Genomic DNA, 21,102 nt, shown 5'->3' on the forward strand with positions numbered 1-21,102 from the left:
CACTGCCCTGCTTTGCTGGGGCCATAAATGAGTTTGATAGCATCTCTGATCTGCTCAGAGACACCCAGCCAGCTCAGTGTAAACCATTTGGGAGTCAAGATTCAAAACAAAAAAGCAAAGACAAGAGGATTGGTTCTGGAAAACCAAATTTTCCAGAGACTCAGGAAGGAGATGATTCAGGATTTAAATGCCGTAGGAAGATGGCCCTTGTGTGAGAATGGCTGAATAACTGGTAGGGTGCCTTCTGGGCCTAACCTTGTACTGTATGTTGATCTTCTATCCTGTGATATTGTTACACTTTATAAGTTCTAGTGGCTTTTGTAGATAATGTAGACATCCATGTTGTCTGCAGATAAAGACAGTTTTACTTTTTTCTTTCTGATCTAGATGTCTTTTATTTCTTTTTCTTGCCTTATTACACTGACTAGAACCTCCAATACAATGTTGAATAGTAGTGGTGAGAGCAGATGTCCTTACTTTGTTTTTAATCTTAGGGGTAAAACATTTAGCTTTTCACTGTTAAGTATGATGTTATCTTTGTTTTTGTAGATGCCTTTTATCAGGTTGAGAAAGTGTCTTTCTTTTCCTAGTTTGTTGAGAGTTCTTATCATCAGTTGGAGTTAGATTTTTGTCAAATGCTTTTGCTCTATTGAAGTAACCTTGTTTTGTTGTTCTATTCATATATTTCATTAATTGATACTCGGGTATTAAATCAAACTTTTATTTTGGGGGTAAATCTCACTTGGTCATGGTATATATTCCATTTTATTGCTGAATTTGGTTTGCTGATCATTTGTTAAGGATTTTTTTATCTATCTGTGTTCATAAAGGATATTGATCTGTTATTTTCTTATGATGGCTTTGCCTGGCTTTAGTATCAGGGTGATACTGGCCTCATAGAATGAGTTGGGTAGCATTCTGTCCTCTGTTTTCTGAAAGAGTTTGTGTTGGATTGCTATTATTTCTTTCTTAATAGAATTCTCTAATGAAGCCATGTAGGCCTGGGTTTTGGGGGGAAGGCGGCATTTTTAGTTATTAAATCAATTTCTTTAAATAATATTGGTCTATTCAGATTTTTTTCTTCTTGAATCAGTTTATTAATTGTGCCTTTTAATAATTTTGTGCACAGCTAATAATTTGTGCCTTTCTAGAAATTTCTTTCAGTTGTAGACTTTGTTGGCATAAATTTATTCATTATATTCCCTTATAATCTTTCTAATTTCTGTAGAGTCTATAGTGAAGTCCTTCTTTCTTTCCTGATTTTTGGTAACTGTGTCTTGTCCTATTTTTTGGTCAGTCTAGCTAAAGACTTACCAATTCTGTTCTTTCCAAGGAAACAACTTTTGGTTTCATTGAGTTTTCTCTATCATTTTCCTCTTTCTTGTTTCATTAATTTCCACTCTGATATTTATTAATCCTTCCTTTGAGTTTGATTTGCTCTTCTTTTTCTTCCTAAGGTGGAATTAAAATTTTTGATTTTAGCTTTTTTCTAACATAAATGTATAAAGCTATAAATTTTCCTCTGAGGAGTGCATTAGCTTCATTCCATGAAATTTGAAATGTTTTTATTTGTATTTTTTGAACTATGGGTTAATTATCGAATATCGGATTTGGCAGATTTCTTTCTGCAGGAGACATATTTTGCATGATTTCAGTCCTTTTAAATTTGTTGAGACTTGTTAGGTCAGATATGAGACTAGTTGAGACAGGTTAGCCTTAGTGTCTTTTGTCTATGTAAAAGATATCCCCTCTGGATGACTTAAGTCATAATTCTTAATTTCATTTGTTCTCATGTGGGTGAGGGAATCCGGGGTGTAGAGGATTTCTTCTGGCACTGATCAAATGACAGTTTGGCCCTGGCTGAGGCAAGGGCCTTGAGATGCACTATTTCACATTAGCAGGACTTGCTTTCATACTCCTGTCAAGGATTTGACTCTTAATTGCTCTCATCTCTCTAGGCCTGTATTTGCTGGGGACCCTGACGGGCATTTTGGGGATTCCCTGGATATCAGTTAAGATTACGTTAAGCTGAAGAAACACTCAACAATGGTTCTCTATCTTGTTCTGCCACCCTCAGTACTTGGCTCCCACCTCATAGACTAAGATTGCTGCTTAAGCTCCAGCTATTACCTAAGCATTCCAGCCAGCCAGGAGGAAGAAGACACATGTTTTTTACATGTGTGAGAAAGTCGAATGTATACTCGACTTACATTCTATTAGCTAGAGCTTAATTATGGCCACCTAGCTGAAAGGGAGCCTAGAAAACACCTGTGTTCTGGGTAGTCTTGTGCTTAGCTAACATTGAGAAAAGTGGTCACAATAGTGAATTTCGAGTGCTTATTATGTACTAGAAACTATGTTAAACACTGTGAATCTCTCATTTAATCCTCACAATAACCTCATGGGTGGGCTTTATTATTATCCCTACTTCACAAAAGAGGAAACGGAGGCCCAGTGAAGTCAAATGGTTTGCCCAGGTTCTCATAGCTGTTACATGGAGGCACCAGAATCCAGACTCAGACATTGACTCCAAAATCAGCGTTCTTGGCTGACTGCTCTACTGCATCTCACTTTCTCCATTCCATAATTCTCTTTCTCCTTCTAGGTGAAGACCTCAGCGAAAACCCCTCAGACCAAAGCCAACCCAGCTTCTTCCAGAGTGGCTTCAGCCAAAGGGGCAGCATCAGCTCCCGGGAAAGTGGTCAGTGCAGCTGCTCAAGCCAAACGGGGGTCCCTGGCCAAAGCAAGTGGATTAGAACAGGAGATGCTGGGGGTGTGGTAGAAAGGAGGACAAAGCAGTAGCCCCAGCCTGGACAAGGGCCCGCCACAGGCGAGAGTGATCTCTTTACCGTCACACCACAGGTAGGGTTTAATCTAAAAACAGCTATGCTGTCTATTTCCTTCCCCAATACTGTTACCTCCTCTTGATTCAGGTAAAGCCACCAGCGAGAAATTCCCAGACCAATGCTGTCTCAGTGAAGGGACAGGTGTCCATGCCAGCTATGGGGAAGGCAGTGGCCGGAGCAGCCCAGGCCCAGCCAAAGCCAGTCAAGGAAGACTCGGATAGCAGTGAAGAGGAATCAGACAGCGAGGGGGAGGCGCCTGTTCAGGTGAGGCCCTGGGAGGGCAGGTGGCAGCTCTGGCTTCCCCTCCTTGCCAGGAGCTGCCCACAGCATGGCTGTGTATGCCCCATCCAGCTCTTCTGTCCCTCTGCATTCCTTTTCCTGATTCTGTTTCTGTCATATCAGGTAAAGCCCTCAGGGAAGACCATGAAGATCAGAACAGCCTTAGTCCCCACCATGGAGTCCCCCAGGAAAGGGATTGCCCCAGCGGCCTCTGGGAAGATAGGACCCACAGCCACACAGGCTAGGAAGCAGGAGAAGGACTCAGAGAGCAGCAGCGAGGAGGAGTCAGACAATGAGAAAGAGGCGCCAGGAGCTGTGACTCCAGCCCAGGTAAGGCCTAATGAGGAAGCAACTACAAGATCAGGCCACCTCTTTCTCAGGTGGGCTCACCTGAGAAACTTGGGCTCAGGGCCAGGTAGGGGAGGATGACCAGATTAAGGTTCTGACTCCAGGATGCTTTCTACATCTCCTTAGGTGAAACCTGCTATAAATACCCCCCAACTAAGGCCTCCCCAGTGGAAGTGTCCTCTGCACTCCCATATCTACCAAGGCCTCCACAGCTTGAGTGGACACACCAGTCCCATGGAAGGCTAAGCCAGAAACTCCCACCAAGGCGCATGAAGCCAAGAATATGTCAGACTCATGGGGAGGGTTGCTTGGATGGTAGTGTAGGTGCCACAAGGCCCTAGGGATCTGGAAGAAGTCATATCCCACTCCTGGGTCTGGGGCCTCACGTAGGAATGTACATCTTTCCAGGGAGAGCTTGTGTAGCTTAGTGTGAAGTCGGGGTGGGGAGAGAGAAGGAACAAAGAACCAGCTTTCATCTGGTGGTTTCCCTGTCGCCTGCAGAAGGCAGCGGGGCTGCTGTGTCCTACAGAGATTCAGGGTAATGACCTCCGGAGCTCACAGGGCTCAGGCATGTGACAGAGACGATCAGCTTAGGGCTGCCAGAGGTGATAGGGCAACTGACATTGAGCCCTGGCATCAGGAGGGAACGTAGGGAGTGGTGGCAAACTAAAGAGCCCTTACTCCATCTAGAGAGATTGTCCCTGTCAGCTCCAGCCATTGTGACCTTGCATAAATTTACTCTCTGTGTGGCTAGACTTTCCATTCCTCGGGAGGCTGGAAATCCCTGTGCTAGGCCACGCTCCATCCCCTCTTAGATCTGTTTTCTTTGTGAGTAAAACAAGCACAGAGAAGCCTATTAAACGCTCCTAGCACTAACCTCGGCATTAGTGCATCAGGCCAACCTTGAGCACCATCTTGCTGATAGAGATAAAGGAATGAAAGATGTTGGCCCTGCCCCCAAGGAGTTTATAGTCTAGAGGGCAAGACAAGGTGACTGGATTATTAGAGAATGTTCTGGTAGCGCTCTGTCTGATGGAGCTGGAGAACAGGTTTCTGAGAGGCCAGAAGAGATGATTTTAAGTTTTGAATGAGTTGCCATATCCCTCGGGATGTCCCGATCAGCAGGAGAAAACCTAATTCATAAGAGCTTTGGTAGTAAAGGGTTTGGTTGTCTAACAGCACACCAAGTCTCAGGGTAAGGCTGCTGTACAAGAGGTTCCTTCAGCTCAGCATTCTTGATGACCCAGATTTCTTCCATGCCTATGCTCCACTATCTTCATTGTCACAGGAGGGCTGCAGCATCTCTCATAAAGAGCTAGGAAATCCCTCAGCTGACTTCACCTCACCTGTCTCCTTGTCCAGATCTAAGGGACAGTCTCCACCAAAGCCACTCATTGATAAGGGTGCAGTTCCTATGATTGGTTGGCAGAAGGGGCCACCTTTCCTAAAACCTAGAGTGAGGGCCACCAGAACAGAGACGTGGTTCCGTTAGCAAGGAAGACATGGGCATGGCGGTTGCAGTATGCATTTTAGTTGACCCACTTCAAAATTTGGGAAGTGACATGTATAGATCAGGATCGTCTAGCTTCTCTTGAGAAATTGGAGGCTCCAGCAGCCTTGGCCTCAGTTTGCTGGCTGAGCTGAATAGCAAAAGATGGGGCCTTCACTCCAGTGGGGAGGCATAGGGCTGCCCTCTGCCCTGCCCTGGGCTACTCTGAGCTGGTCGCCACCAGTGCCTGCTCCTCACTGCTCTCCCACTCCTCCTCTGGCCCCGCTCATTTATGCCTGGCCTGGCAGGAGGGGATAGCAGCCATTAGAACACTTAGCCTGCTGAGGTGTTACAGCCCCGATGTGAGCCATGCTGGGGCCACTGGCGTACCCCTACAACCTTGTTTCAGGCTGCTGTCACCTCTCGTTCAGATGCCTGGCCAACAGAACTTTATTCCTCGGGTTTTGGCGGCATCTGACCCATACATCCCTTTCAAGTTCAGAGTCAGCTATGGCAGGAGGATGAGCAGAGTAGAAGCCTGTGTTTCCAGTGGCTGTGGGGCATACAGGGCCAGCAGCCATACCCCCCATGCACATGCAGGAAGGGGCCACGCTGCCTTCCCTGGAGAGCGTGCATGAGGGTCATTGCTCACTGGCTGTGGTTTCCCAGTCCTTCAGTTGTGCTCTCCCTCAGCTAACGCCCCCTCTCCCTCCCATGTGCTTGTCTCCTTAGAAAGAGGGTAGCTCCAAAACCGTCAAAATCAAGATCCTGGGCCCAGCATCCCAGGAAAAGAATGCCGAGGCATCCTCGGAGAGCAGTGATGAGGAGCTGCCGGCGAGCCAGGTAGGCCGATCCTTCTCTCTGAGGAGACTAGGCTCCAAGTTAGGCCAGCAGGCCTCTGGGGGGGCGAGGACAGAACTTTCCCATTTAAACAGCACTTCACAGTTTCTAGAGCCCTTCTGCTGTTTTGTCACATTCATCTTCACAATAACTCCATGAGGTAGGCAGCAGTGTCATTGTATGTCCAGGCTTCAGAGCCAGACAGTGTAGAGTCAGAGCCAGCCCTCCTACCCACCAGCTCCGGGATCCTGGGCAGACCTTAACCATTCTGAGGCCTGAAAGTTTCTGCTGTAAACAGGCAGGGCACCATCCTCCCGCCTGTGTCCATGCGCTGACAAAGGTCCACAGCACACTACCTAACAGCAAGTGCACCTATCCTGCAGGAGGGCACATGGCGTTGCCCATTTGATGTCAGGAATCAAGGCCTTACAAGCCCCAAATTCTTATAACTTGTAAGAAGCTGAGGAAGGGGCAGAAGCTGGTCCCTGGGCTCCCTGTGTATCTCTGCTTCCTATTTAGAACTGGGAGCCTTCTCTGCAAGTGCCATTGGAATCCCATGGGCCTGGCCCAATCTCCAACTCAGAGACCCACGTCCACTGGGCTGGTGTCCAAGCTTCTGTGTGAATGCCAGGCCTTTCTGGCCGACAGAACTGCCCTTTGTCCTCCTCTAGCCCCCAGCTCCTGGAAGCTTCTGCCAGTCCCCTCAGAGATACTGGGGGTCTGCAACTGCCAGACCAGTGGGGTCTCTATCCATCTTCCCTTGTACAACATATACCATTTGCTAATTAGTTCATCAGTAAGGTCAGATGCTGCTTGCATGCCCAGTGATAGAGTGCTCACTTTCTCTTCTCAATAGCACAGATCACAAAAACAAACCTCAGCAACTACAGCTAACATTGTTGGTCACTTCCTGTGTGCCAGGCTCTGTGCTAAGCCCCAGATTTGCCTTATTCTGTTTAATCCCCACAGCAACCCTATGAAGGTAGTTCTTCCTATTATTCCTATGTTAAGGAGGAAGGCATAAGGCTCAGAAAAGGTAAATGAAATGCCCTGATGTCATGTGGCTGATAAGTGGACAGAACCCAGGCCATCCGCACTCTGACAGCTCCTGGGTCCTGCCCTGACACTTCCTTCCCGGGGAAAGAGGAAAGCAGGGCCGGGGCACTGCCCTCTGCTCCTTCAGGAGGCCGCCTCCTCCTGGGAGGCTCTGAACAGCTGGGAGGGAGGGGGCCGCTTTGCCCTTCTCTGCGGGGGTGGACTAACACAATTAAAATGAACATCATGCTTAAACTGAACCATTTAATTGGTACGTTAGTCCTGAAGATTCTGGAGTCCCTATTTAAAAAGAAGGAAAAAAAGTCGGCAGTTTGTGCATTCCCCTGGGAGGATTCAGGGAAAAAGGCACAGCCTGGGGAAGCTGCTGCCTCCTCCAAACCGGGAGATTTTTAGCTCCTTAATCCCCAGCTCACTAATTATGATTATTATCGTTATTATGCTTTTACCAAGCACTTCTCTATGGACAAGTTTCGCTCTCTTTTTATTATTAGCCCGTCACTGGGGGAAAGGGATCGATGCAGGGTGGTGGGCAGAGATTCAGACTGGGAGGCAGAGAGGGAGGGGATTGTGGCTCTGTTCCCAGGCCCTCTCGCTGTGCCTCAGTCTCCCCACCTGCAGGAGATGGGGCCCACCCACTTGCTTTGAGAGAGACTTCGGGGGGTGGTCTGTGGCTCTGCACTATTGTGCTGTCATTAACCCCAGGCCAGGGTCTATGTTGGGGCCTGGCGTAGCTACCAAATTTAAAAAATACAGGCCCTGCCCTCAGTTTCATGTTGAGGCAGAGAGAAAAAGGAGATCTGTAAGAAACCAAATGAGCTGTTAAATCAGAGGCTTGGCATGCTGGTCCTGGAAGGAGCTCCTGTCTGGTGCCTGGAGAACTAACTTCCAGTCCTGGCTCTGGCAGCAGTTTGCTGGTCACCCTAGATGAAGCCACTTGCCCTTTCTGAGCTTCAGTCTTCTGGACTCTTGGAGTGAGACTCCCTGAAGGCTTGCGAACCACGGAGGCTCCAGACCACATCTTCAGGGAGTGGGATTTCTCAGTGCCCTGGGATGGGGTGGCCCAGGATCTGTTAACCAGCCCCAGACGGTTAGGAGAGAGGCTCTTGGAGAAGGCCGCCCTCCGGAGCTCTGCCACCTCGGTGCCTTCGTAGCTGTGCCCCTTGCCCAGGGTCAGGAGCCTGGGCTAGGCAGCCCCCCACCCCTACTTTGCCCCAGACTGGAGTGAAGATATGGTCATGATGAGGTCAGCTGCTACAGGTGATGGTGTGATGGTGAGCACTGCCCCCAGGTTTGGTTCTACAGACGTCAGACCCTGTGGCAGGGAGTGCCCGTGTTCCCTCTGCATCCTTACTGCCCATCGCCTGCAGGGAGGCACAGCAAATGTTCAGCCTGCTTCAACATCCCACGATCCTTTTCTAACCAGCCCAGAAGGAAGGCCCTCATCACTGCTGTGTGTACTGTGCTCTGCATTTTCCAAAACACATCAGAGCGCCTCCAGTGAATACACGCAGGCTGGCATAACTAACAGCCCTTTCAACAAGTGGGAAACTGAGGCTCACCAAGTTCAGGGCCTCAACCACACAGTGAGGTCATGGCAGAGATGGGATCAGAAACAAGGCTCAGCCGTGGTCCCTTTGTGCCCCTGCACCCTGTGAAGCCCAGAGGCCAGGGCAGGCGGCGTGGGCAGGTGGAACAAGGAGGAGGCGGCTTTTGCTGCTGAGCTGCTTTTAACATCCCAGACGCTATTGTTTGCCTCAGTGGGTTCGTTGCCTCTCTTCGTCCCCGACAATCTGTTCCTGTGTCTTCTCACATATATATAGATCCCCCCTCCCTCAACTGTAAGCCTTCTCCCACTTTCCATCCTTCTCTCTTTCATCACGTGGGCAGGAAGGCTCTGGAAGTGGCAGATCAGAGCAGCCGCGGGGGAGGCTGTTTGGCAGGGGTAGGAAGGGCCCGAGCCCAGCAAAGCTTCCACCCTTGGGCGGCACCTCTCTGCTTTACTTTTCACTTTTCCTCTCCCACAGCACCCTGGGGGCGGGGTGAGGAGTCAGGCTTAGGAGGTGGATAGGATGATGGAGGAGACCTGGGTCCCAGACCATGACCTCAGGCAGCTCTCTCCTGCTGCCCTGTGTCTCCCTGCTGGCCAGAGAGGGAGCAGAACTCAGAGCAGGCCTGACTTTTGGGGAATGGAAAACAGACTCCCCGCTCCCTGGCTGTAGCTACACGTGCAGTGCATGCAGTGGGCACATTCACCAGTGTTTTGGTTCCCAGACTGGTCCGCAGAATGCCAGGGAGCAGCTGCCTCTTTCTTTCTTTCTCTTTGAACGTGTTATTGGAAAAATTTAAAGTGCACCCTCCCCAGCCTCAGCAGTTCTGAACTCTGGACCAGGCCCATTTCATCCAAACTCTCCATTCAGCTCAGGTGATCACTTATTTTTTTTTTTTAAGCACAACCACAATACAATGTCACACCCAAAAAATTGACCTGCCTAGTCGGTGTCCCCATTTCCCTGATTGTCTTGTGAATGATATTTTTATGTTGTGTGTCCACATAAGGGGCACACACTACATTGGGTCCTTTCAGTCATAACCTGTTGGTTTTGCCCCTGTGCAGTTTATTTATTGAAGATACTGGTTGATGTAGCTGGGTTGCTGCATCCTGGGCCACATCACACGAGGCTGCATCAGAATCTCTGGGGTGGGACAACTAGGCTGAACAACTCCCCAGGTGGTCATATATCACTACTTCAGCAGCGACTCTGTCTCTGAAGCCACCTGGAGGAAAGAAGGCTGAATTGGACGTTCTGACCCTGGTTCTGCTTCCATTAGGCTCTGACCTGGGCACCTCTCCTCCCCTCTCGGGACTTGTGATTTTCCCATCTGTGCCATGGAGCTAATACCGCCTACCCCAGGGGTTCATTGTGAGAGTCAGGTGGGCTCCTGTGATCTGTGAGGTGCTGTGCTGGGTCTTAGCAGGTGCTGTGGCTGAAAATGAGCTGCAAGTGCACTGGGCAGCTGGAATCTTCTGTGTCCAGCTGCTCTGGGCTCTCAGGATCTCCTTGCCTTGTAAAACCCTTCCCCGACCCTATCTTCCCCTCCCCCTGGCCCAGCCTTTAATCACTGGAGGGGTGTTTTTTTTTTGTTTTTGTTTTTCAAGGTGATTAAAACCCCTCTGATTTTTATCGAACTTAATCGTAGTCCAGCTGTCCCAGCTGCTACCCCTACGCCAGCCCAGGCTGCGAATACCCCGAAGAAGGCCCGGGCCTCGGAGAGCACAGCCAGGAGCTCCTCCTCAGAGAGCGAGGATGAGGATGTGATCCCTGCTACGCAGTGTTTGGCTCCTGGTGAGCGCGGGCCCAGCACGCAGGGGTGACTTCCCTGCTGTGACCACCAGGCTTGGCTGGGAGGGGACGGACACACACACCACCACCACCCCCACCGTACCCCCCACACCTCATTGAAACTCAGAAGGGAAAGGTCTCTGGCGGAGTCACAAAGCAAGTTGTTCGTTAGTAGGGGTTTGGGGCAAGGACTCTGGGCCCTGCACTGGTTCATCCTGATGAGGGGCTGGCTCAGGAGAAATATTTGCCAGGGCTTCTCTGTGCCAGCTCCAAAGAGTAGAACACAGACAAACCTGCAGGGACCAGGTTTCTACATAGTCTAAGGAAGAGCTTTGTAACAACTGACTGCCTAAACGTGGGGCGGGCGGTGAGGTGGTAGTGAGCCTCCAGTTCATGGTGGCATGTAAGGGGGTTAAGGAATCCTTAAACAGTAGCATTTTCAGGGAAAGATTTCCTCCAACAACTGAGACAGGACCAAATCTGTGATTTCTTTGACTTTTCAAGAATTTAATTCTACCAGTGACAGCAAGAAAATGGTTAATTGCCATTATTGTTATTATGACACTTTTTAATGAGGATGGTAATACCTAATCTTAGTAGGCTAGTGCACCTGCCTACTAGTGTACCAGTCCCACTGCCTGGAATAATTACTAAGCAGTTTATCTGGGCATTTTACAACTGTAAACTTTACAAAAACCTAAGCTATACATGTGTGTTTTTGGTGAGACCATGCTGTACATATGCTCAATAATCTTTATTTGATACGTTGTGACGTTATATATTTACAGCACGATTCCTGCTGGCTGCGAAGTAGTCCTTTGGGTGGACATACCACAGTTTATTTGCCAGTGCCATGTTGGACAAAGCTGAGGGTTTTGTTGGGGCAGATTTTTAGCTTTTATAAATAGTGCTACAGTGAGCATCGTGTAACTGAGCCTTTGCAGATGGCTGTGATGATTCTCATGAGAGACTGTTTTAAATACACAGGAAGTTTCATTTGGCACCAGTGCTCTCACCCATTGCTCAGCCGGGCCAGCTGAGGGGGAGCATCATGGAGGACTGAAGTGGGGGAGGGGCTGAGGAGAAAGCCAGGGTCACTGCCTCAGCAGCCATGTGATCTCCCTGAGCCTTTTAACAGGGAGCTTGAGACAGCTCCTGCCTTGAAGGCTTGGGGAGAGCATTACACAGGCTTCTCTGCATATGCGCTGAACACCACGCCAGGGCAGATAAATTGGGTATTGCCACTGCTGAGGAGGCCATGGGGCTTCTGTGCCCTGACATGCACCCCATCCTGCTCCATTTCAGGCATTAAAACCAACATGGTGGCCGTGCCCACTGCCCACCCAAAGACAGCCCTCAAAACCAGCATTGTTGGGGCCAGCAGCAATGAAGAGTCCAGTCGAGTGCCAAAAGGCAAGAAACAGGAGGCACCAGCCACTCAGGTAGGTACCTGGCGGGCAGGAGAGAACTGTGCACACCTGTGGGGGTGAGGGGACTCCCTACTCTCCCCACTTGTACCCACATGTGCCACTGGGTGGGACTGCAGTTGCTCTCACCTACCCTCCCAGATTAGCTGCCCCTCACAGCCAGAGCCTCTCCTGCCCTCTGGCTCTACTCGGATCTGAGCTCCTGGGATACCTTTGAGTGGGCAGGAACAGTCATCTGGGGACATGGCACCAGGCAGAGTCAGCACTACTCCATGAGTCCCTCATCAGCTTTTCCAACATGGTTGGTTAGGCTTTTGATTTGTTTTTTTCCTCCCAGTTTTGAGATGCCGTGAATAAAAGTTGCCCTTTTTTAGTGTACCATACTAGTAGTGACTTAATATCTTCTCAGCCTTTACCATTTTCAGTGCATTTTTATTTTGGTCCTTGCCTGAAACTAAAAACTGGGCAGGGCACAGTTAATGGCCCATTGTTCAGAGGATAGAGGGTTGAGACTTCTCCAGGATTAGGGAGGGCCAGGCCCAGGTCTCGTGGTCCCCAGGCCAGTGGTCTTTGGGTCCTATCAGTTCATTTTCCTGTTTCCTCACCCCTTCTTTCTGAGAGGGCAGGAGAGAGTTGGAGGAGGCCGGGGCGGGTGTCTGGGCTGTGGTCACTGCAGCCATTCAGCCAGCAGATGGTGCTGAGCATCTGTCCGTGTCAGGCACTGGGGATACAGCAGGAAGAAGACAGGGAGGTCTCTGCCCTCGTGGAGTTCCCCAGTGAGGTGGCAGCCACTAAAAAGGGAAACCAAAAAAATAAAGTACTCACCAACTGCTTTGATGAAACAACATAAACTGGTGATAATGGGGTGAGCTGCTTTAGGAAGGACGGGCAGGGATGGCCTCCCCAAGGAGGAGACATGGAAGCAGATGTAGCAGTCTGGCCGGGGACCCTTTGGGGAGGCCCTTGGGGGTCAGAACTGGAGGGAGTAGTGTGGGGTGAGGGGTCAGGCCTGAAAGGCCGTGGTCACGGAAGGGCAGTTGGGGGCTGGGATGTTTACTGCGAGGAGTCATACCCAGTTCTCTATCAGTTCTCTCCCTGACTGTGGGTCTGGGAAGCAGGAGTGGCACCCAGGAGACTGTTGAGATGGCTGTTGCAGCCACCAGGCTAGAGACTTATACCTCATGAAGGTTCAGATTGAGTTGGGGGGCCTTGGGTGGGGCCTGGGATACTTCCCTCCGCAGGGCTGGAAGTATTGGGGCTTTCTGAGAATGATGTGATTAGATCATAGCCTAAAGCCTGGCACCGTTTTCTGCCCAGATTGTGGCATGGCCCCTTTGACCACCTCAGTCCTCACTCCAGCCCCATGGCTCCTTGCAGATCCAGGTCCGCTCCCATCCCAGGCAGATAGGATCTGACCAGAGCATGGCAGAAAGGGCCCCTGAGAACCCAGGAGTCTCAGGGCTGCCTTTGGCTGTCCACAGGTGACAAAGAGGAATCTGGCTCACCTCCCGCTGACCCAGGCTGCCCTGAAGGTCCTTGCTCAGAAAGCCAGTGAGGCTCAGCCTCCTGCTGCCAGGACCCCGTCTTCAAGTGGGGTGAGCTGGGGAGCCAGGGGGGCCAGGCCGTACCCTAGAGGGGACAGTGATCAAAGACCACAGCAGACAGGGGCCTGAGTCCCATCACCAGCACTTACCTGCCCTGCGACCTGAGCACACGTGCGCACTTTCCTCGCTAGGCCTCGGCTGCCCCTCTTAGAGAGTTGTGGGAGGATTGAATGAGGCCTGCGTGGGAAGCGACTAGCACAGCGCCCGGCCTTCAACTGAGGTATTCAGTAAGCCCCAGATCTTATTTCCACTAATTTTTCCTTCCACTTTTTCTCCTTTCACCAAATTAGATTGACAGTGCTCTGGGAATACTCCCTGCGGCAAGTCCCCACAGCACCCCTTCGCAGGCCAAAGTGACCAACAAGCTCAGAACACCCGAGGTTCCTGTGGTTCCGCGGGCCACAGCCCCTCCCTCGGGACGCACCAAAGCCAAGGCCTCTGGGACCTCAGATGACAGTGACAGCAGCGGCAGCTCTTTGGGGAGCAAGGAGGATGCTAAGAGGCCCCAGATGGCCCCGTTGGCCCCCAGGCTGGGTGAGGGTCCCAGGGTAAAAAGGCTGGGTGGGCCTGCAGCGGGGAAGAGGCAGCCTGGTGGAGCCCTGGGCTCAGGCCTCTCTCTGCTTTGTATCTCCCCTTGTTCTGCGTCTTTGGCCTGGTCATCCTACACTGGGTCCCAGTTTTCCCACCTGTACAGCCCCATGAAGCTGTATATGCCTCGGACACTGTTGTTTGACCACTCCCAGCTTTTTGGAATTAGGCTCGCATAGCTGATCCCCGCAAAAATTCCAGGGCCACCCCACCACACACGGGAAAGCAGGGAAGTGTAAGCGGACCTTGGCAGCTAGAATGGAAGGTTTGGACATTCAGGTGTCTTGCCTGGAATGCCATGAATAGCAGTTGACCTTGGAGCAATAGGAGCAGCTGAAGCCTTAGGCGGGAGGGTGAGGCACATTCAGAGGGCCCCGGCCATCCTGGGGACCCTCATGAAGGGTTCTGCAGGATGCCTGTGCTCCTCCAGTAGGTCCAGCACCCTCCAGGAAGGAGACCTTGGTGGAGGAGACCACAGCAGAGTCCAGTGACGATGAGGTGGTGGCACCTTCCCAGGTAACTGCAGGGAGGTGGGTTGGCAACTGGGGGTGGGGGTGGGGTGCCCCAGGCCAGGCTCCTCCCACCTGATATAGCCTTAGGCTGAGGCCACCTCCCAGGTCTAGGGTCAGGGCCCTTCCTCTTCCTAAGGGCCCTAAGCAGGGTCCTGCCTTCCTGGAGCCAGGCTGTCTCCTCTTCCGAGGCCCCATTTCAGCATGAAGCCATGAGTAGCTAATTCTTAGAGTCTGTAGAAAGGGTTCACCTTGATTTTAGGTGATTCCCAGATAAACACATTCTTTAACAGATGGGGTTTTTGTACATGTCAAGCAGTAGTGGTTTTCCATTTGCATTAGTAATAAGAAATTTCCTTTTTAAGTGTGCCTGTCTAAAATATGTATTAATTAAAATAGTGCAAGAGGTACATACAAAGGGCTGATGTGCCTGATGTGCCCACCACCCAGCCCAACAGAGCTGGCCCGATCTTAGGCATCCCTGGGCTGATGCCTTCACAGCAGGCCATGCACTCAAGGGCTGAGTGGGTGGGGTCACAGCCTCTTTCACACTGGGCTTCTTCAGTCTCTCCTCTCAGGTTATGTGACCCCTGGGCTAACTCCATCCAGTTCCCAGACTGCAAAGGCTATTCCCAAGCCAGCCCCCAACCCCTCGGTTTCCTCTGCTCCGGCCACCAAAGATGCCCCAGATGGTAAGCAGGAAGTGGAGCCCCAGCAAACATCAGGCACCTTGTCCCCTAAAACAGGTGAGTCGAGGGCTACAGGAAGGACACAGCAAGATGTGGAGGGACGAAGCAGTGGCCTCCTTCTTTTTCTCTTCCTCAGGAATAGTCCCACCAGTATGGTCCTGGGTAACATCAGGGCCTCTCCAAGTGAGGCCTAGTACCCCTGCATCGTGCCTGGAGGTACTCATCAAAGTGCAGCGGAGCCCACGCCCAGGTGTCTGGCTCCCATGGTCTAGGGCAGCCTGGGAGTCAGGTCATCCAGGCCTGTGGGAGGCCGGTGCACCTGGTAGGGAGACCCCTGCCTTAGAGGAAGTGCACCTTGACTTGCAGAGTAGACTTTGGCTCTCTAGCTTCCTTGTTGACTTTTCTTCCTAACAAATGGGCTCATGGTGTGAAGTGTAGGGATTCTGGGAGCTCAGATGAAAGGCAAGAGCCACATTTGGAGAAGTCTCCAGCACGAGGCAAATAGCCCAGGCAATGGGCTGACTTGTTCTCAAGCCTAAGATGGGTCCCTGGCCACTCTGGGCCTCTGTCTTAACCATCCATATAGGGCAGGGGTTGGTGCATCCAGTCAGTGTCAAGGCATGGCACACATAGAAAATAGTCATGTGATATTTGGAGGGCAGACTGAAATGCTCAGGTCACCAACCTGGGGCATCAGCTACCCCTGATTCTGCCAGCACTAAGGGACAGATATCTCAGGCAGGCATCCTTGGGACAGCTCTAAGGGTTCCCCAGCCTTGGTGTTCTGGGGTATTTGTAAACAGGAAACAGTGAAGTGGGTTGCAGGGAAAGAGGTTGCCAGAGCCAACTCTACCCTCCTCGGCTCCCCCTCTGGCTGACTCCTCCAACTGCTAGGACTGAATCGGGCCTTTCTCTGTCTGGGGACCCTCTGCCCAGCCTGCCCTGTCCAGCCTGCCCTGTACACCTTGCCTAGTCCACCGCAGCTCTGGAGCCAGAGCTGCTTCAGGCCCCACCCTAGGGCCCACTGCACACTGCAGGGAACAGTCCCACCTCGCACCGTGGAACAGGGCCAAGCCACTGAGCACCTTTCAGAGCCCAGTGTGTAAGAGCCCTTATGCCTTTGAGGCCTGTGATAGAGTAGAGACCTGCCACGTCACCTGGGAAGTTAAGGATGGTGTTGGGACACATGCTAATGTCCTGCACCCCCAAGTCCTTAGGCTTTTAGCTGCAGCTTGCCTGGTACCAGGTCAACAGAGGAGTCGTTGCTCACTTTCCTTCCCAGTGTTCTTCTCTTTGTGAGAGGCGGGTGCGACAGGGCGACATTTTAGATGGGGCTGTGGAGGTTTTTTTTCACACGTGTAGTCAGCACTGTTATCAAAGGAGAGCAGAGGCGTGGAAAATTCTAAACAAAGGCTGTACCAGAAGTCGCTCTGGCAGGCAGTAAACCTGCTTAGTCAGCTGCCACATGTGTGTACACCATACCCATCACCCCCAAGCTGCCTGGACCCCTGGGCAGGAAGGGCTGTAGGCCCACTGCGTGTAGGTGGGCATGCGCTGAGTGGCTGCATGGCCTTCCCTTTTGTCATGAATCTACAGTTTAGAAGAGGGAGCTGCACTGTTCATCGGACTCTTCATTTTACAAACAGGGAAACGGGCCATGGCAGGAGCAGGGTCATATCTAGTAAGTTGGTGGTAGTCAGACCTAGAACCCAGATCTCTTGCCTCCCAGTTCTGGACACATGGCCAGACAATACCCTCTCTTTCCTGTCTGACCTTTCATTTCGTCGATGGATTTCAAGCCCTTTCATTAACATTCTGGAGTCATTTCCCATCCCCAACCTGAATTTGAGATTTTAATGTGAGGAGACAGAGCTCTAAGTTATAAGATGGCAAAAAAGTGTGAGCTAGGCGATTCAGTGGGGGCAGAGTGACCACTGGGCCTCACTTTCCCAGTCTGTACTGTTGTCAGAGGATATCAATCCTGCCCTTGGATCTCCTTGGCTCTTGTCCCATGGGAGGTCTGTTTCCCAGTCTCTCAGATCCATGACACAAGTCCTCTCTCTGTAGGCAGACAAGAGGCTAGCACCACACCTCAGAAGCCCCAAAAGCCGAAGAAGGGGGCTGGGAACCCCCAAGCCTCAACACTAGCACTGCATAGCGACCTCACCCGGCGCCTCCTGAGTGAGCCCTGGCCCCTGAGCGAGGCCCAGGTCCAAGCCTCGGTGGTAAAGGTCCTGACGGAGCTGCTGGAACAGGAAAGAAAGAAGGCCATGGATGCCGCCAAGGAGAGCAGCAAGAAGGTCCGGGCAGGCCACAAGCGGAAGCTGTCAGGAGACCAGGCAGTTGTCAAGGCCTCTAAGAGCAAGAAAAAGAAGCAGCTGGTGGCTAGGGAAGGTGGAGGGGATGCTCTTTCCCCAGAAAAGGCCCCCAGGACTACCAAGGGGAAATCTAAGAGAGACACAGCAAGTGGTAACAGCAAGGAGAAGAAGGAGAAAGAGTCTCCTGCCTCCCATGGGATCAAGGAAAAGCCAGAAGGGAAGCCAGAGATGGCGAAAGTTGACGGTGGAGACCAAACCAACCCAAAGAACAAGAAGGAGAAAAAGAAATCTGACAAGAGTAAGTGGCCATCCACACTCCCCTGGGCCTATGCTGAGAGCTGTCGGTCACCACCCGGGTGGGATGGGCCCTCAGCCAGCACAGAAGGGAGAGGTTGAGACATGCTTTGTCCGGGGTCATGGGGGCAGATAGTGGCACAGCCAGAACTAGACCCCGGAGTACCTGGGGCAACACTGCCAAGAAGACCCCGTGGCTCCAGGGCATGGCCTACTCCCCACAGAGCTCACTCCGAGTAGCCTACAGTCACGGGGACATTCAGCTTCAGGCTTCTCAGGTCTGTGCTCCAGCGGTACTTCCCCTCAGAGGTAAAGTTCCCCCTTATTGAGCTCTGTGCTAGACTCTGCATGTGGTGGGACTTCATTTAACCCTGTATAACAAGTGATGTCTCCCATTTTATAGGTAGAAAATGTCTTTTAAACATGTAGATGTTTTTAAAAGTGACATAGAAAAATAGTAATAGTCCAGGTGTTCCAAGGGTGGGGCAGAAATCTTGAGGCTGGTCCCTCAGACCAGGGCAGGTGGTAACAAAGGCCTGTGTTTTCATGGCTCCCCATGGTTTGGGAGAGCTAGGCACCCAACACTGGAAGGAGTTCTAGGATCCCTGGAGATCTGCTGTGCGTGTCTCCCGACATCGACCCCAATAGTTAAGATTAATATTTGTTGTTTAGGAAGTTTATTCTCTTCCCTCAGAAAAAAAAGATAAGGAAAAGAAAGAAAAGAAGAAGAAATCTAAAAAGGTCCCAACCAAAGACCCTGACTCAGAATTCCAGAAGAAAAAGAAGAAAAAGGTAGAGGGAGTTCCTGAGGGGTTTCAAGCTAGAAAAGGGACCCAAACCCAGTCTCCAGCGTGAATGTGCTCTCCCCATCCTTCGCATATCAGGAAGGGGTGGGAGCCAGACCAGGTCCCCGCCCCCTCTCATTCTCGGGGGTGGGGGGTGGGGGGCTTGTGAGTTGTAACACTAGAGGAGTCACCCTGAGGAAGGACAAGGTCTGTGCATGTGGAAGCCATGGAAATGGCCCTGTCTTGTCTGTGAGGTAGAAAGATGTCCTTAGGGTGGATGAGGGAGGAGACCCCCAGGGGGCAGGGAGGTTGAGGAAGCTATTAAAGGTTTCAAGTGAAGGGAAGCATTCCCTAGGGAAGGCATGCCCCAGCTGACAGCAGGCCCTGTCACAGAAGCACTCATCCATCTGCTTCATTGGTGATAAAGGCTGCTCGCCTGAAGGAAGGGGCTCAGCACCCTATACAGATGACGCTCTCACTGGCCAGCAGGGCCTCTGCTGTGTTCAGAAGAGCTGAACATCTATTGCTGCAAAGGCTTCTGTTTCTTTCTCGAGGGCATGCGGGCCACTGGCCCTGCCCTCGGGGATTCCTGTATACCCAATGTCTGTTCTGGGGGGCCCTCATTCTCAAGAGGGAGCTGTCATGTCCCCTCCTTGTAGGGGCAGCATAGGTGGGGAGACTCTTGAGGTACAAGAGCCTCTCACAGTTCTCTCCTCACAGAAGAAGACAGCAGAGCAAACTGTCTGAGTGGCACAAGGCGGCAGGTAAGCTTCCCGGCCAGGGGACCCGGCAGGACCTGGTAGGCGGGCCCCAAGGGGAAGGGGGCCTAGAGAACAAAGTTCTGTTCCTCAGGGTCAGTGGGGTGATGCCAGGAGCTGGAGCTACTGCACAGTCATGGCGGTGGCCGCACCAAGTGCTCCCGGGCGCAGGCACTGCACAGGCCTTAGGAGGCGGGCCCTGGGCGGCGCCTCTTTGTAGGTGAGAAGGCTTGAGCTGGCGCTCTCCCTCGTAGCTATCCAGTTCCTTTTCCGTGTTGTTTTGTAACTGAGGGCATTTGCCCGTGGGAAAGAAAATGGTTTCCTTAAGCCACTCTGATGGACCTGCGCTTCCGGAGTAGTGGCGAAGGGGTTACATGCTCCAGCTGCTGAGCAGGCCCAGCAGCCACCCAGCCTGCATGAGGGCAATACAAAGCCTGCCTGGGCCCGTGTCCAGGGTTAAAGAAGTTAAAGCCCTCAGCCCACTTCCCGGGACACACTGAAGTGTCTGCTGTGGTTAGTTAATGCTTGTCCACTGCATCGAGATGCCAGGTTTTGATTTGTTTCTCCTTGATGGAGAAAAAGGTCAGGAAATCTTCCATCTAGATGTGTTTCCTTCCCCCAGTGACTTCTTAGCCAAGTGGTGTCCAACCCCATGCCTCTGCTCACCATGGGTTGTAATTGAATTTTTAACTTCACCTTCCTCCCCAGAAGACAACGACCAGCTGCAGTGTCTGTGCTGGCCCAGCCCGTGAGCCCTGCTGAGGTTGGCCCGAGGAGGAAGAGGAGGAAGTCCACTCACTGACCCTGCACCTGACTTCTCTCCTGACCCAGGATGCTTCGTATAGATGTGTACAGAATATATATATATTTTTTTAAAAGTGACTTGCCCCTCCCTTCTCACACCAAACATGCCCTGAGGCCTCGGGACTTTCCACCTCTTTGCCCTGCAGACCCAGTAAGGCCCAGCCTGTCACTCCTTCCATGTCCCCGGTCCTTGGCTTACACTGAGGTTTTGTCCTCCTTTTGTCAGTTTTTTCCCCCTTTTTGTGTTTTTTGGGTTTTTTGTTTTTTCCTTAATAAGAACTAAGAAAATAAAAGACTTTAAGGAAAGGTCACGTTCCCAATGCACCGGGAGGAGACGTCTTGCAATTGACTTGTTCTTGGAAGGGAGAGTCTGGCTGACAAACCGTTGCCCAGGATATGTTCTTGACGACTGTATATGGAGGCTCTGGGATTCTGTGCTGAGCGGGACAGTTTGCCTCAGTTAAGTGTCTAGAGTGAACTGGTGTGGGGAAGGCTTCCTGGAGAAGGTGGCATCTTAGCTAAGGGGGAGCTCAAGCATGGTTGTGGTTGATTTCCAGATGCTGAGGTAGGCCAGGCAATACTCAGAGGCCAGAAATGGAAGAGGGGCCTTCCAAGTCACCCCTTTGAAGTTTGGAGTTGGGTTGGAAATGGGGGCAGGCCCTTTGAGGTATCTGGTAGAGAATAGCTGTGGCGGGCACAGTAAAGGCAGGAAAACCAATCAGGACTGAATTGCCCTCGTGTCCAGGTAACAAAGGTTTGGTAATGATGAGAGCAAGAAGTGGATGAACTTGAAAGATTTGTCAAGGTGCTGTCTACAGGGCTTGGTGAAGGTCAATAATGCAGAGGCCCGAGCAGTGTGGAGCACCTGAGGTCGTGGAGATTTTTCTCCAAGGTTTTTAGCCTCTGCTAGAGACAGCGAGAAGCTGTGCAGAAAAAGCACTGTGCTAGGGAGGTCTTGGAGCCCCAGGTTGGCATCTGGCTGAACCCTTAACTCGGGGCCCTTGGGCAAGGCCCTCACATAGCCTCTCTCTCCCCATGAGTGCGGGTCTAGAGCAGAGGCCACAGAGTAGTGTCCTGTAAGGCTTCTTTGCAATGGAGTTTTCACTGAACATCGTGATTTGGGTCTC

At 51.5% G+C, this 21,102-nt stretch overlaps 1 protein-coding gene across 12 annotated transcripts in view; it reads left to right on the forward strand.

Moving 5' to 3' along the window:
* TCOF1 (treacle ribosome biogenesis factor 1) overlaps positions 1 to 20,305 on the forward strand; it is a 38,478-nt gene extending 18,173 nt beyond the window's left edge. For 4 of the 12 annotated variants that reach the window (XM_039836541.1, XM_039836549.1, XM_039836550.1 and 1 more), the window contains 14 exons: positions 2,606 to 2,701; positions 2,934 to 3,110; positions 3,249 to 3,455; positions 5,695 to 5,805; positions 10,016 to 10,202; positions 11,505 to 11,641; positions 13,108 to 13,221; positions 13,521 to 13,764; positions 14,249 to 14,334; positions 14,893 to 15,073; positions 17,084 to 17,632; positions 18,323 to 18,420; positions 19,134 to 19,177; positions 19,880 to 20,305. In XM_039836541.1, the coding sequence (XP_039692475.1) occupies positions 2,606 to 2,701; positions 2,934 to 3,110; positions 3,249 to 3,455; positions 5,695 to 5,805; positions 10,016 to 10,202; positions 11,505 to 11,641; positions 13,108 to 13,221; positions 13,521 to 13,764; positions 14,249 to 14,334; positions 14,893 to 15,073; positions 17,084 to 17,632; positions 18,323 to 18,420; positions 19,134 to 19,160 (2,214 nt within the window). In that variant the 3' untranslated portion in view covers positions 19,161 to 19,177; positions 19,880 to 20,305. Of the gene's footprint in view, positions 1 to 2,605; positions 2,702 to 2,933; positions 3,111 to 3,248; positions 3,456 to 5,694; positions 5,806 to 10,015; positions 10,203 to 11,504; positions 11,642 to 13,107; positions 13,222 to 13,520; positions 13,765 to 14,248; positions 14,335 to 14,892; positions 15,074 to 17,083; positions 17,633 to 18,322; positions 18,421 to 19,133; positions 19,178 to 19,879 lie in introns of those variants that run through there. The other 8 variants (XM_039836546.1, XM_039836542.1, XM_039836544.1 and 5 more) reach the window with 8 other exon arrangements.
* The last annotated feature ends 797 nt before the right edge of the window (positions 20,306 to 21,102 follow it).

The sequence above is a fragment of the Pteropus medius genome, unplaced genomic scaffold, assembly GCF_902729225.1.
Source record: "Pteropus medius unplaced genomic scaffold, Ma_sr-lr_union100, whole genome shotgun sequence".
In the NCBI taxonomy this organism is placed as follows: Eukaryota; Metazoa; Chordata; class Mammalia; order Chiroptera; family Pteropodidae; genus Pteropus; species Pteropus medius.